This window comes from Hipposideros armiger, unplaced genomic scaffold, assembly GCF_001890085.2.
Source record: "Hipposideros armiger isolate ML-2016 unplaced genomic scaffold, ASM189008v1 scaffold_430, whole genome shotgun sequence".
NCBI classification, from domain to species: domain Eukaryota; kingdom Metazoa; phylum Chordata; class Mammalia; order Chiroptera; family Hipposideridae; genus Hipposideros; species Hipposideros armiger.
The window spans coordinates 1,014,358-1,030,734 of NW_017731780.1; the positions used below are offsets into that span (position 1 = coordinate 1,014,358).

Sequence of the window (16,377 nt, forward strand, 5' to 3'; positions counted from 1 at the left end):
TTTATTTTGAATGACTTCAGGCATACACAAAAATATAGGGAGTAATATAATAAACATTCATACTCGTGTATATAGAGATACCTACTTCTCAGCTTGAGAAACAAAGCAATACAGATATTATCATTATCTCCATTTTACAGATGAAAAACCTGAGGCTGATGGTTAAAAAAACGTGCTCAAGGTTACACAGCTAAACACGCCAGAGCTGTGATTCAAATATAGGCCTGTCTGCCTCCAGAGCCCACTTTCTTAACCACACCTAGTTGGTGACATGGATGGGACATCCGAGTAGAGGCACTCAGCTGGTAGATGGAAATAGAATATGTGAGACAGACAGAGGATTGAGGACTAGAAGTATTAATTTGGGAATGATGGGCATAGAATTGATGCTTGAGGGGATGGCTGTCAAAAGGCAATAAACAATACTTAGTGCTTTGAGGACAGAGACTTGGGCTTGAGCGACGCGCCTTCTTAGGGGGAGAGTAAAATATAAGTGACTATGTTACTTTAAAACCTTGCTTGTTCAGAGTCAGTGCTCTTTTTATGCTGGCCTAGAGTTTCTCTTTTGGTTCCTAGAAGAAGGCCAGAGCTGCCTGCAGTCCATAGAGTGCTTGTTTGGCATATCTGGCATAGGAGTAGGCCAAAGAAGACATTGATACTTTGCGTCATCAAGTTTATACAAATCCTGAAGGAGAGCATGCTATTTTTTGCCCCCAGGCAGAATCCCAAATGCAGTTCTGACCCTATCATATTGGATATCTAATATGTTTCTAGCTAAGACTGGGCTTGTTCAAAGGTGTGTGCCCTCTTCCACACAGAACATGGACCACTGAGGTTTAACAGTGCTGAATATGATTTTACTGAGTTTGTAATCATTAGCAATACTACCCCCTGAGGAAACATTTCTTGGCTTCACTGCCAGATCAGAAGTTTTAGTTGCCTCAGGAGAAATGTAAGTATTTTAGATAAAGTCTTGCAAGTTTTTGATAAGTATCCAAATCTCCTCAGGCCCTGATAATCACAGGATTTGGGAAAAGGTCCCAGTTAATATCAACTTTTTATTTAAAAATTCTTATAGCAACCTTATTTACAACTAGAATATCCGTGTGATAAAAATCTTTGATGATGTTCTCCAGAAGTTTGGTAATATACAATAAAGTAGATTAGTCTTTGGCATGTGATATGTTTAGGGCTTTTTAACATTATCAACTGCTTTTAAAAAGATCAGAAACGGGCTGTCGTGGCTCAGTTGGTTAAGAGTTGGCTTAAGAGTGCGCGCTCTGAGCAACAGGGCCACTGGTTCGATTCCCACATGGGCCAGTGACGCTGTGCCTGAGCTGAGCTGTCGCTGAGCTGCCAACAGGTGGCAGAATGGCTCAGCTGGTGTAACAACAAGATTGCCTGTTCGATGGTGGGCTACGCCCACCTGCAACCAACTAAGACAACTTGGCATCTTGAGCTGAGCAGCCGCCCTCCCGGATGTCTCAGTCGATAGGGTATGTTCCCTTAACAATAAGGCTGCTGGTTCAACTCCCTCTTGGGATGGTGGCTACGCCCACCCATGGCTAAGACTGAACTTGGCACCTTGAGCTTAGAGGTCACAAGCTGCCGACGGGAAGCCAGATGGTGACTGGTGCCCTCCACAATGAAGATTGAACAACATGGCTGGTCCCCTTCCCCAATTCCCCAACACTGTTCCCCTCCCCCAATTCCCCAATAAAATCTTAAAAACAAAAAGATCAGAAACACAGAAACAGAGATAGTATATTATTTTAACTCTCTCAGATTTCCTTTCTGTATAAGGTCAGCATAGGCAAGTCTAGGTACAAAACTTAATTAACCTTTAATTCTCAGTGGCTTTCATGCAACAACCACCCCAAAAAGGTGTTCTTTTCACTCAAGTGAATCTGCTATGACTCTTCAGAGTATCTCCCTTCCAAAGAATGACTCAGGGAAATAGTCTATTTCTCTCTTCATTCATTTCAATCTAATGCTAAATAGTTTTGGGCCACAGTCATGTCATATATTTTGGATGAATTTATCATCATTATTTTCTCTATAATCTCAATAGTTGTCCTCCAAATATCAAGACCAGGAAAGGGAAAGCTGACGGACCACACACAGGTTTTGCAGAGCTTTGGCCAAAAGTAACATGTCACTTCTCACAGTCCATTGGCCAGAACTGGTCACATGGCCCCACCCAAGAGTAACAGGGTTGAAAAGTATAGTCTTCTGTGTGCCCGAGAAAGACAGAAGGATTAAATATTGATGTGTACAGTCATATCTACCATTTTCACAAAGGTCAAAATCAATGAAACCTGCTACACTAATGATAAAATGAGGACAGCCATGATGGTTCTTGGCATGGGAAGTCATTTGATAAATATGCAGGTAACTAGGTCCTAATCCTATTGTCTGATATTTTCATTGATGGTGAAAATAGTTTTGTTGAAATATACTTAGTTTCCACCCAGGTTTAACAAATGCTAAAGAAAAATGGCCATTTTCTAACCCACTGGGTAGAAAATCTGGGTGTAGATCCATTGGCAAATTATGTAGTATTAGAAGAATAAGTTTTTTCTCCCTTCTCACTTCTTGGTTCTGAGGTCAGATAGAGAGATTTCGGCTCTGGGAAGACTCAGAGATGCAGCATCCATCCAAATGTCCTATGGTTCATTCCAGACACACCAGATTTCAAACTTCAAGAACTAAGTGTATGAACCTGAGTCTATCCATTATTTTCTGTATAATATGGAAAAAGGAGAAAGTAGATCAATTTCCTTGAGGTTTCTTTTGGCATTTCTATATGCCCTGTTGCCATCTTAGTTTACTTTTCATTTTCTCAGTGTCATACCTATCACAATCATGGAACTCTCCACTGGGTCTCCCTTCAATCTCCCAGCATCTGCTATTGTACCTTGAGCATGAGCATCAGTCAATTAATATCAATGCTTCTTAAGTAAATGAATGGCTAGTTCCACTTTTTGCCCTAGTTAGGATCAACATAGTCAGCCATTTCAATGTACCCTAGGTCCCCTCACTTCACTGCTTTCCAACTCTTGCTGCTTTGTTCAATCTCTTCTCTGGGTGGTGGTTCAGAGAAGCAGTGAAACTTGGGGATCGGAGGCAGTGTAAGTACCAGAAAGTGCAGAATGGCTGTCTGAAGTCAACACAGTTTGTGGTCTAATAACCTGGATAGTGACTGGGGTTGGGGGACAAGTCAAGGAGGGTTCCTCAGAAAACTGTTACCTCAAACTAAAATGTTTACTTATAGAGATTTCTTTCCCTATTGTTATTTTATTTCTTGTTTGTTGTATGTTAATTGATCCTAATAATTGGAATATAATTCTTGACTCATTGTAACCTAATGTTGATTTTATAGCTATGATTAATGAAAGATGCATTTTTTTTAAACTAATCTGGAAATTTTTTCTTATCATTAGGCTATTTCGATTTTTTGGATTTATATATTTTCACCTCCCAGTTAGTATTTTGAGTCCTTTAAAAAAATATGCTCATATGCAACAGGTCAGAAATATTTATATGCAAAAATTACTCACCAAGTAAATGCATGATTAGTCCACCAGTACAGAGATAGAAGAGTCCTGAAAGCACATAATTCCAAGATCATTAAACCACTCAAAATATATCCCCCCAAATGGATATAAGATTCCTAGTGCTGATGGAATTTGGGGACAGAAGTTACCTTTGAGATCATCCTCATTATCAATGAGGAGACTGAAGCCAGTGTTGAGCTGGGACCAGAGTGCTCCTGATTCTCTATTCCTGGTGTTCTTTAGTAATGAAGAAATTATAGCCCTCGTCCATTTTGTCATATGCAAATGTCAGTTGACAGGACTTGCCCCAACTGACTTGCAGAGCAGGAAGAGGGTGAAATGACAGAAAATATGTGAAGGAGATCTGAGAATTTAGATTTGTAACACTGTATTGATTAAATAAACATTTATTTGGAAGGCTGCAATGTGCCTACCAGGCATTGGACAAAAAGAGATAAAAAACAGTTGCTACAGTCAAAGAATTTACAATCCAGTCGGAAAGAGAGGCAAGTAAGAGCTAGTAAAAAACTGAGTAGGTATTATTCTAAGAACTATAGTACAGTTTTATGAAATTTTAGTTATGGTGGCGTGTTGTACAACTAGGGTTGCAAGAAAAACGGTGTGTGTGGGGGGATCATGCATTCTCTTTGGCTTTTCCCAATGGCATAATACTGACAATTGGCAACAACTACTGTTAAATAACATAAATGGAAAAATGGTACCTGATATTGGGTGCTTTGTTTCTCTATCTTCCATTTCAGTTAGAGCTAAGTGAAGGTAGCAAATGAGCAGCTAACACGGTGTTAAGGAAAAGCTTCTCTTCCAACAGTTCAACAGTGCTGTCCGCAGGTTGATGAGAGAGGGTTGACTTAATAGAGCACCTCCCATGGCGTTAACAATGTTGCTGTTATTTCCACCCTCATTCCAAATGCTATGCCTGCTGCTCACATGCTGAAATATGCAGAGCCCTCTAGGACATGCTGGATCTGGGGTGCATATGGCAGCCTTTTTTCTTCAGGCCCTGCCCTGCCCTGAAGTCGCACCTGTCTTGGGACGCTCAGGCAGGAAGCCTATGGGCTTGTGGAGCAGCGCGTATTCCTCACCTCTCCTCCAAAAGGCCACACCCAACACAAGGCCCCCATTGTGTCTTGGGGAACAGTAGCCCCACAGTATTACGTTGGCTGCCTCTCGTGAAAGGAAGCGAGCGGCTCTCGCTCTGGAGACTTCAGCCAGGGATGGGGCGGAGAGGCCGCGGGCAGGGCAGGTGGCAGGAGCGCAGAGACGCACGCTCTAGGGCCGCGCGGGCGCCTGGTGCCCCCATGCCCGCCATGCGCGGGCGCCGCCGCACCTGGAGGCGGAGCCAAGCCCCGTAGCTCCCCGCTCCCCGAGCGCGAAGCCCCCTCCCGCTGTTGATGCGCTCAGGTGCGTGAGGCCGCGTTAGCTCAAGACCTTGCAGACTTGGTCCCATCATGGAGCACATCCGCACCCCCAAGGTTGGTGGCACGGACGCGGGAGGAGGAGGGAGCAGGAAGAGGGATGCTGAGCTTCTGGGAGGCCCGGTTGCTCTGCTGGGCGCTGGCCGAGTCAGCACCGGGAGCGAGGCTGGAGGAGGCAGCGCCCGAGCATCTCCCGGTTCGCTGTGAACCATCTTTCTCTTGCTGCCTCATAGGCCTAGCCTTGGCTTCTGTTGCATCTAACCTCTTGTCCTTGGGGGTGCGCAGTGGAAATGGGGGCGGATGGGAGGAAACCCCAATTGTCTGTTGAGCAGTGGGGCTGCTGATCAACGTTCCCTTCTGGTTCCGCACTAGGTTGCCGCTGCCTTTTTTTTTTTTTTTTACTTGTAATTTTTCTGTTGGCTGCTCTGAGCAGTTAAAAGAGAAACAAGCCTTCCTAAGACAGGTGCAAGGAATGGAGTTATGTGCAGGTGGATTGAATGCACCCGGGAAGCTTGTTGAATCTAAGGGTTCAGGACCAGCCCAAGTCCCCCTTCCGATTTCCCATCATCAGGCTATCAGCCACAGTGGACCTTACACAGGGCAAATAAATGATCAGTACTCGCTGTAGGTTTAATGATATTATCAGTCGTTCCGTCTTCTTGCCTTTTCCAGCCAGTTTCGTTCTTTGGGGAGAAGGGTGCAGCTTATAGCTTCATTCCCAGTGAAATAACAGTGGGAACGTTGACTCTTGTCCCAAACCTTCCTACTCATAGTTGTATTAATGATATAATTGGGAGTGAAAAAGGGTGATCAACATTCCTGTCTAATAAAAACTCTAAACTAGTGAAATATATTTTAAAAGCCCATTGGTGATCTCTTGTTACTTCCACCGCAGTCCTTGTGTTTCCAGGATGATCTCATGTTAAAAATCTAAGCCCTTGACAGAGGTAAGTCAAAGCTGAGTCTGAGTGGTCAGAACTTAGACAGTCTCAGGGATCGCATTCATCTCCTGGCAGGAGGAGATGCATTAAGTCCAGTAAGAAGCATTCATTTTTAAATACTGGAATGGTTCCTAAGTACTTTTTTGGTAAAAGCAGCTTTATAATTATGTCAGTGGAACAATAAGTCTTTTCATTTACTAGAGCATGTCAGCTCCAACAGTAAATTTAAATTGTATTGCTTTTGCACGATGAAATTAAATTGTTGCTTCACAATCGGGAAATTGTAAACGTAGAAGAGAGTGCCAGAAACCACAAGGTAGGTGGCTCAAAGCTTTCAGGGTTTAAGTGGTGCTAAATAATTTATTCCAGAATGATGAAATGAACTCATAGATTCTCTCTGCCCTTGCCAAGGGCATTCTTCCCTTGTCATGAGGAAGGGGGCTCTTTGTAAGAATGCTATCTGATGTGAATGTCAATAGCAAGAGTGATAGGATGCCATTTTGCTATAGAAGATGAATTTGAAGAGTGAAGGCCTTTTCTAGTTCATATTCAGACTCACTCTGTGCAAAGCCATGTGTGTAAACCTGAGCAGCAAGCAATATTATCATTTATTCTTAAAACTGTTTTTCATAAATACCTCTAGACAGTGTAGTACTTCAAATCAGAAATCCCCTTCTATAAGGAAATGGAAAGGAATGGGGGGGGGGAAATGGAGAATTGTCTGAAGTGTCATTGACTTGAAGGTCATTAACTTTTAGGGTAATGCAAGTGGGGAAAAAAAAACTACATAGGTTAGGTGGATCCAATTTATTTATTCATTCATTTAATTCCACAAGCATTTGAAGCCTTTCTACATGCCAGGCTCTGTATTAGGTCCTGGGAGCATGAAGCATCAGAGAGCTCCCAGCCTGGAAGAGGAAGCAGTTGTAAGTCTGGATAGAGATATTATATATACAAGGGATAGCAGGTGGTGTGTGTGTGTGTGTGTGGGGGGTTCACAGGAATGGATGGAAGATGAGTGCTACCATAAAGGGTGAGGGAACCCTTCTTAGAAGGGCTGAATCTTAACATGCAAGGAATCAAGGAGGATCAGGAGCATTTGAGACAGCTGTCATGCAGTGTGTAAATATGATGTATTGTAATCTATTACAACCTCAAAGAAGCTGAAAACGTCAACAGTGATAAAGATAGAAAGGATGAAATGATTCCTCAAGGTGAAACAACATCTCTTTTCATTTTACATTTTTAACTGCTAAACTGATTTTCACAGCATAAATGAGAGAACATAAAAAAGAGAACAAGACTACTTACAGAGCAATGTATTGCAACATATATAATTTTTTTTATTGATGGTCATATTTATCTTTATTATTTGCTTGCATTATATCCTGGGGGTGCCGAACTGGTAGCTTGCCTTAGACTTCCTGATTTTATGTCTTGGGTGGCTTATTAGGAATATACACAAACGTGTACCCACTGTGGGTTTGAAGTTCCATTTACCATGTGGGTAAGAAGGTTTTATTTAAAGAGGAAATGAAATGCACACATGTATAATGTGCAGTTGCTCTACTACTACAGTGCAAGTCATTCATTCACTCTTTGTAAAGTGTGTGGTATCTGTCACGGCCTCTGTGTTCAGCTTCAGTCTCGGGAGTGCAGTTTTAAGGGGCAAGATGCACATGAATAATCTAGAATGCTTTGCACATATTTCTTCATGTGTGTGTTTAACTGAAGCCTCTAACAGAGCATATACTAAGCAGGGTATTCTTCTGCCAGATGGCTTTCTCTACAGAAAAAAAAAGTTCCAAAGACGAGCTAGTGTGCAGTTGGGTTGAAGTGAGGACAGCAAGCACTACCTGGACGCATCACAGTGAACTTTTGGGTTTCTACTTCACTGGCTCTCTTTCCCACTCTGAAAATTTGCCTGTAAGCAAATACCCTGCAGGAAGAATAGGGATAATTTGGGTTCAAGTACTACTTAATTGTATAAAAAGGCTCCAGTGTTCCTAAAAGTAGCCTGACCCATTTGTAGGATTTGGCTTGGTCCTGGATTGATGCTAATGTGTCTGAGGATCCTGGCTAAGTAATCTTTACTTTTTGTGCTTTGGTCTTACTGGAAGACTTTTTTTTTTCCCCCACATGTGTAAATCTGAGTTGTAAAATAGAATATGTGATAACCTTCAAAACTCCAAAACCGACCTTGAAAATGTCTTTTCTTCCTTTCCACCCCTGTTCCCTCCTCTGAACCACTACTCTAATAGCCTCCTAACTGGTCTCCTAGTTTCCTTCTTCTTTGTTTTTCTCTAATTCTTTTTCCACAGAGGGCGCCTTCATCATGCTTTTATGACCCAAATTGGTCATGTTTCTTTCCTGCTTGAATTCTTGGGTGGCTTCACTTTGTACCCAGAATATGAAGTGAGAATCCCCAGAGTGGCTGTAAGGCCCTGCGTGGGCTGGATGGACTCCTGTTTACTTCCCCAGCCTCTTTCTGTGAGCCTTCTCATTATTCACTACCCACTGATCATCACTGGCCGCATGGGTTTCTCAAATGTGACAGGTGCTTGCCGGCTTCAGGACTTCTGTACTGCCCTTTCATCCTGGGGATACTCTTATCCTCACTCTTTCCTGGCTAAATCTCTCATCTTGCGGATTAAATATATTGTCCTCAGAGAGGCTCTTACCCAATTCCTCATCTAAAACGCATCTGCCTGTTATATTCAACCACAGAACCCAGTATTTTGCCTCATGCCCCTGGTTACAAGTTTTATGTTTGAGTGAATATTTGTTTAGTGTCAAGCTCCTCTGCTAAACCAGGAACCCTATGCAGGTGAAGATCATATCTTGTTTGTCCCTGTGTCCATAGCACCTAACACAGTTTCTGTCACCAAGTAATTGAATAGTAGAATGAATAATTCTTGATTTCAGCACTTCAGTTTTTAGTATTTGATTTAGTAATCTAGGCATCATGTGCATTGTACCCATGACTAGTTACACTATTGTGACTCTTTGAATAGTACTGGTGTTAAGTACTTGTGAATGTCAATATAGTATGTAAACTACATAGCATATATATGATACATATTTTGTGATGATATATAATTTTTTAAAAAGATTTAATTGGGGAATTGGGGAAGGAAACAGTGTTGGGGAACTGGGGAAGGGGAATATTGTGTTTTTCCAAAACCCATCAGCTCCAAGTCAAATTGTTCTCCTTCAATCTCAATTGTGGAAGGCGCAAGCTCAGCTCCAAGTCCAGTTGCCACTTTCAATCTAGTTGCAGGGGGCACGCAGCCCACCATCCCATGTGGGAGTCTAACTGGCAACCTTGTTGGTAGGAGCACGCGCTCTCACCAGCTGAGCCATCCAGCTGGCTGTTGGCAGCTAAGGGACAGCTCAGCTCAGGCGCAGCTCACTGGCCCATGTGGGAATAGAACCAGCAGCCCTGTTGCTCAGAGCTCGCGATGTTAACCAGCTGCACCACCCGGCCAGCCTGATGATGATATATGATTTTAGTGAAATAGAATTCAAATAATGTTTCACGATTTTAGTCATTTTAAAGTGTACAATTCAGTGTTTTTCGTACATATACCATGTGGTGCAACTCTCACCACTATCTAATTCAGAATGTTTAATCACCCCCAAAAGAAACCCAGAACCTATTTGTAATCAGTACTCATTTCATCCTCCAGCCCATTGCAACCACTAGTCTACTTTTATTCTCTATGAAATGTGCCTATTTTGGACATTTCATTATAAATGGAATAATATAACATGTGGCCTTTTGTGACTTGTTTCTTTCATTTAGCATAATGTCTTATAGGTTCATCCAAGTTGTAGCATGTGTCAGTACTTCACTCCTTTTCACTGCAGAATAATATTCCATTCTGTAGATACTGTATCACTTTCTGTTTATCCATTTATCAAGTGATGGGCATTTAACTTGTTTACAACTTTTGATTGTTAAGAGCAGTGCTGTTATGAACACGCACATACTTGCTTTTTGTGTGAACAGAATTTTTCAGTTCTCTTAGGTATATCCTAGACGTGGAATTACTGGGTTATATACCAACTCTAAGTTTAATTTTTTGAGGAAATTGTGATTATGTCTTGTATCTCATACAAATAGATATTTATTTTTCACATGTATCCAACAATATTAAATGATTTATGTAGTATCTAGGACTAAGTACTCTGGAAATAATTGTTTAAGTACTGTGAATAGATACGCCTACATCAAAAGGGAATATAGATCTTTATTGTTATAAAATTTCTTAGAAAAACAACCCAGTGAGTATGAAGTTATACTTATATCAGTCCAAATTCACTTCTAATGTGTGATAATATGCTCTTTTTACATAGTTGTAAATAGCGTGTTTTTTCTCCTATTGAACTTTTGTCTACCATTATTTTGTATATATATTTTATATTCAGAAGTCATCCATCTATTCATTTTTTTAATAATTGCATGTTATTCATTTGACTATAGTTTGCTTAACTTTTCTCCACTATCAGGAGTCTGGGTTTTGTGCCCCTAAAGTCCCTGCTATGATTTTCTTAATATATCTTTCCCAGGGTGGAATGACTGAGAGTAGGTACAGTCTTATAAAGGTTCTTATTACATGACATCTTTCAGTATTTGAAAGCGTCTCATATGTCCCAGGGTTTAGGCAAATTCATAATAGTTTCAGAGAGCAGAAATAAAGGGTAGGGATTGCAGAATAGAAGGTCTTGGCTCGATGTAGAGAAGTTCTTTCCCACAATTAAATATGCATCTATAAGAGGAATTAATTTATCTCTTTAGGGAATAGAGGTGTCTAAGCAGAGTCTGGAACACACATCAGAAAAGACATGGAGGCATTTCAGGCATCTGAGGGGAGAATGGATTAGACTCGTGCAAATTTCCTCTGAGCCAAGTGTCAGGCTACCCCAAGATATATATTTCTGATGCAGAGAATTTACTGTGTCCCTTGGCAGTTCATAATGACCATGGACAGCTCTAAGCATTAAGAAGTTTTCCTTACATGTAGTCAAAATCTGTCTCACTGTACTTTTTAGTAATTGGGTCTAGCTCTTTTCCTTGAGATAGTGCCCAGTTTATCAACCCTCCTTCCAGGAAATGGCCCTTCAAGTATTTCATTTGATGCTGCCATCTCCCGAACCATTTCTTCCTACCTAAGTAATTAACTTAGCACCACCTCCTCTGTAACCAACCAGTGGCTTGGTTTTAAGGCCATTTATCATCATGCTTACTTTATTCCAAGAGTTACAAAAACATATGATTATTTTAACTTTGGTTGACTGACTTGGGAGAGAGTAAAGTTTGATAACTATTTTTTAATTGTATGTATTATCACATCCTATCTCAGTGATCTTCTGGTGAGCTCACTGTGGAAGAGAACCCCTAATTGTCTCCACACATTGTGCTGTGAAGCCTAGTTTTCCTTGCCATTTCCTTGAATGATAGTATCTTACACTTATCTTTGTTGAATATGATCTCATTGGATTTAGCTTATTGCTTAATCCCTTATTTCGTTTTTTTGGGTCCTGATACACATCTGCTATTCCTCTCCATATGCGACCATTCACTAATGAGCTTGCCTTCTATTACCTCATCCATGATCTTATCCAAGAAAGAAACTAGATAGGCAGATATGACTTCTTAGTGATTGAAGCTACTTGTTCCCATCGCTTAGGATCTTGATTTTGGTTACAGATTGACTAGTTCATTCAGGTTGGTGCCATCTGTTTACCATTTGATGAACTAGTCTTTCATCACCTCTCCAAATAGCTCATTCAAAGAAAGAAATGGAATAGTCTGCAATGATGACTGAGTGAATCCTTCCTGATCCTTTGAATTGGTGATTGCCTTTCCTAGGTTCATATAAGATTCCGTTAAAGAAGCCATTTTAGAATCTTGCCGAAAATGAATGTTAAACTCACCAACTTATAATTACAAAATTTCACATCCCTCATTTGAAAATAGTATCTCATTTTCAAGTTCTCTCTGTGGTAAGAATGCTCAATAGAGTCATGAGAAGATATGTTTTCTCTGTGTCATTCATCACCATTATACCATTGGCACTAAGTGTTCTCTCTTCTTTATCTTCATTTAACAAATAATTTCAGGTTGTAAAAGTATATTACTTTTGATTCTGTGTTAGAATCAATATAGAAATTAACCACCGTTAATATTTCAGTATACTTCCATCAGGATTTTTTCCTTTGCATGAATATTCAAGCTTAGTTTGTTTATAAATTTAGAATCACCCAGTTCAATTTTGTAGTACGTGTTTTAACTTACCATATTGTGGTCTTTGAAAACATGCTTTTAGAAGACTATGTGATTGATTTAATCTTATGGAAATGTCATTGTCACCTTTAAACCATTTCCCCATGAGGCTATTACAATAATGTTATGATGAACATCTTGTTTTTTAATTATTATATGCTTATGTGATTACTCCCTTAGGATAGAGCCTAAAACAGAATTACTGTGTCACAGAAGATGAACAATTTTATGCCAAATGACTTTCCAAAAATGTTATATCAATTTTCAGAAACAGGGTATAGTGTCTTTCTCACTGTATCATTGCTTTATTATTCAAAAAAAATATTTTCTAATTTAAAGGGGAGAATAACATTTTATTTCATTGTACTTTTTTATTGCTAGTAAGATTGTTGTGTTTTCAAAAATATGTTTATTGACCATTTTGTTACTTTTATGAATTATCTATTTATATCTTTTTCCATTTTAATAATTGGTATTTGTGTGTGTGGTGTGTATAGTATGCATATATAAATATGACTTTATTAAACATCCTTCTGAAAACCAATTTGTCATAACTACATGGTCTCACTGCATGGGTGCATAATAAGTTATTTAGTGCTGGGAGATAGTTCTCTATCGGTCTTAAATGTTTCTGTACTTTTGTTCTGACCTGTATTTTGAAGGATTTTAGAGAACAACCTTGAAAGACAGAAATAGTTTCTCCTGTCAGGGGCAAAGGGCAGATTTGTTTGCTATCCAGGGTAATAAAGATAATGTTTTCCTCAGGGGCAAAGGTTGGTCAGGGTTGCTTAGCAGACCTCTTGTAAGTCTGACTTTTCTTGAACTCTAAGCTCTAAGTTTCCACATCTGTGACAGAGATAAACTCTGTGTGCAGCATCCAGCTGGACTGCTCCATGTTGCCACTTAGACTCGGGGCGTAGGGAGCTGATGTAACACGCAGCTCGTGCTCCCTCATGTACAGTGAGTAATAAATCCTTGGTGTCTGCCCCAGGAGTCTTGTGTCTTCGCTCAGCATCAAGAAACTGAGGGAGGCTAACTTGTTATGGTGCAAGCAGGTTAGAATCTCAGATACTTAATAGTTTTTTACAGTTAATCCCCTACTATTTGCAATTTTGTTTGTCTCAGTTTTGTCACTATAATAAATAACTGTGACAAAGTCTGTCTGGAGTGCAGCTTGGGTATACAAAACACATAGTGTGTCATAGAACTTAAAAATCCATATTCATTCATGCATGCATGCATGGTTGATATACAAATGCAGGTAGCTGTCAAGTAGCTTTAAATTAGGGGGATACAAACTGCAAGTGTGTTGGGTGTGTGTGATGGAGAAAATGCCATGAAGAAAAATAATGAAATAACGAGGGGAAGGGAGGGATATTGGTCAGAGTGAGTTAGGGTTGTTATTTAATTTATGATGGTAATATGGGCTTCCTGAAAAATGACAATTGAGCAGAGACCTGAAACAGCCAGGGAACAAGCTATCTGTGTATCTAAGGAAAACAGCAGGGCCATCTAGTGCAAAAGTTCTGAAGTAGGAGTGTGCTTGGAGTCCTCAAGGAAAAGCAAAAGACAGTGTGGCCTCAGAGCAGCGGTGGAGTAGGTGTGGAAAATGAGGTTTCAGAGGGAGCAGGGCAGATATGTGCAGGCTTTCACTCGAGGCGTGAAGAGATCCATGGAAGGCATTTAACACGATCTTGGGCAAAAATAAACTGGGTGGAGGTGGGAGGGTAGGCAGAGATGGAAAGGGGCCCAAGGGGACCATAGCAATGGAGATGGGAACAACTAGATATGTTTTTGAAGTAGAGTGGTGAGGATTTACTGATGGAGTAGATAGGAGAGTAGACTTCCTGATGGAATAGATAGGAGAGAGAGAAAATGAAAAGGCAAGGATAATGCCAAGGTTATTGGCTCCTGCACTGGAAGGATGGATTCTGATATTGGAACAATTAGGGGAGGAGATGGGAAGGAGTGAGGTAAAAGGGAATCCGGAGCTCAGCTTGGGACATAAGAGTTTGAGATGCCTATTAGACACACAGGTGATTCCCTTAATAAGACCTGGGTAGTCCTTTAAAAAACAAGAGAATGACAATACAGGAGTGGCATCCTTTTTTTAAAAAAACAAATAGGACTATTTCTTTTATAGCATATATTTGATAAAGGTCTCAAATCCTTTAGAAAATAGTCTGATGTAAATAAATTAAGTCAATAAACACGAATTCTGAAAAATATTCTCATAAACCATGTTTGTATGTGAGATCATGGTTCTCTATGGATTTCATTGTTTTTAAGAACTATTTAGATTGAATATTTTATTATATTTTATGTACATATATATTTATTTACAATGGTTTAATCTTTGTTCTTTACCACCTTTGTCCATCTTCCATCAAGATGGACCATAAAGAAATACATTTTCCAGCATGAAAGGACTATAATATTTAAAGGCATGCTGATGGCTCCTTTGTAATAGGAAAAATTCTGCTTTGCTTTGCTTTCTCTGGTTCAGTTATTTGCATCTGTTTTCAAAAAGCAAACAGAAACACTTATAATTCAACAATATCAACAAAAAACAAGCAGCTCAGTTCAAAAACGGGCAAAGGACTTGAATAGACATTTCTCCAAACAAGATAGGAGTATATAAATGAAAAATAAACTCATGAAAAGATGCCCAATATCACTAGATATTAGAGAAATGCAAATCAAAATCACAGTGAAATACTGTTTTATACCCATTAAGATGGCTATTGTTAAAAAAAAAAAAAGAAAACTGAAAATAATATTGGCAAGACAGTGGAGAAATTGAACTCTCAGAAATTGCTGTAAAATGGTGCAGCTGCTGTAGAAAACAGTTTGGCAGTTCCACAGAAAATTAAACATAGAATTGCTATATGACCCAGCAATTCCACTCCTAAGTGTATACCCAAAAGAAGGAAAAATGTACACAAACAGATACTTGTATGCCTATGTTCATAGCTGCATTATTCACAATGGCCAACGGGTAGAAACAATCCAGTGTCCAGTCGCAGATCAATGGATAAACAAAATGTGGTATATACATACAATGGGATATTATTGAGTCATAAAAAGGAATGAAATTCTGATACATGCTACAAAATGGATCAAACCTTAAGACATTTTGCTGAGTGAAACAAGTCAGACAAAAAAGGACAAATATTATGATTCCATTTATTTGACATATCTAGAATGAGCAAATTCTTAGAGACAGAAGTAGAATAATGTTTATCAGGGGGAAAGGTTAAGGAAAATGAGTTATTGCTTAATAGTTGTAGAAGTTCTGTTTCAGGTGATGAAAAAGTTTAGAAATAGTAGTCATAGTTATACAAAAGTATGAATGTACTTAATGACACTCAATTATACACTTAAAGATGGCTAAAATGGTAAATTTTGTTGCCTGTATTTTGCCACAATAAAAAAAAAGCAAGCAAATACACTGCCTGGTATGTAACTGGTGCTGAATAAATATTTATTGAGTGATTGAAATTTGTTGAATGAATGATTGAATGAATGAATTTCAACTATGTTTAATTTAGCAAATGTACATCAACTATTAGCGTGATATTGGGAATCAGTGTGTCTCTGAAGTCAGTGTCCGGATTTTAAATTTCTACTTTTCTACTTAATTATTAGATATATGATTTTTTTTTACTTTTGGCATAACTTTTTAAAATGAGAAAGTTCACCTAACATAAAATTCACTCTTCTAAAGTACACAATTCAGTGGGTTTTGTTACATGTTTTCTAACCATCATTACTATCTGTCTAACTTCACAACGTTTTCATCACCCCTAAGAAAAACTTCGTACCCATTAGCTTTCAGTCCCCATTTCTCTCTTCCACACTGCTGGAAACCATTCATCTACTTTTTGTCTACAGATTTTCCTCTTCTGTACATTTTATGTAAACGGAGCCATACAACATATGGTCCACTGTGACTGGCTTCTTTCACTTAGCATATCATTTGCAAGATTTGTCCATATTTGTAGCATGGATGAGAACTTTCTGCCTTTTTTTTTTTAATTGGGGAATTGGGGGAAAGGGAACAGACAAGTTGCTGTTGTTTTGTTCTTCAGTCTAGTTGTGGAGGACGTTACTTCACTGGCCCAAGTTGGCACCATCATTGTGCTCTTCCCCGG

At 39.5% G+C, this 16,377-nt stretch overlaps 1 protein-coding gene and 1 long non-coding RNA gene across 5 annotated transcripts in view; one reads left to right on the forward strand and one right to left on the reverse strand.

The window, feature by feature from the left end:
- Nucleotides 1-4,803, reverse strand: part of LOC109394583 (uncharacterized) — a 44,561-nt gene extending 39,758 nt beyond the window's left edge. The window contains exons 1-2 of the long non-coding RNA XR_002126479.1: nucleotides 4,280-4,803; nucleotides 3,561-3,605 (exon numbers count right to left, since the gene is read on the reverse strand). This is a non-coding gene — a long non-coding RNA (uncharacterized LOC109394583). The remainder of the gene's footprint in view (nucleotides 1-3,560; nucleotides 3,606-4,279) is intronic.
- A 130-nt stretch (nucleotides 4,804-4,933) lies between these two features.
- The window catches only part of MTMR7 (myotubularin related protein 7), a 106,596-nt gene continuing 95,152 nt past the window's right edge, over nucleotides 4,934-16,377 (forward strand). For 2 of the 4 annotated variants that reach the window (XM_019664760.1, XM_019664761.1), the window contains exon 1: nucleotides 4,934-5,050. In XM_019664760.1, coding sequence (XP_019520305.1) covers nucleotides 5,027-5,050 — 24 coding nt within the window. In that variant the 5' untranslated portion in view covers nucleotides 4,934-5,026. The remainder of the gene's footprint in view (nucleotides 5,051-16,377) is intronic. The other 2 variants (XM_019664762.1, XM_019664763.1) reach the window with 2 other exon arrangements.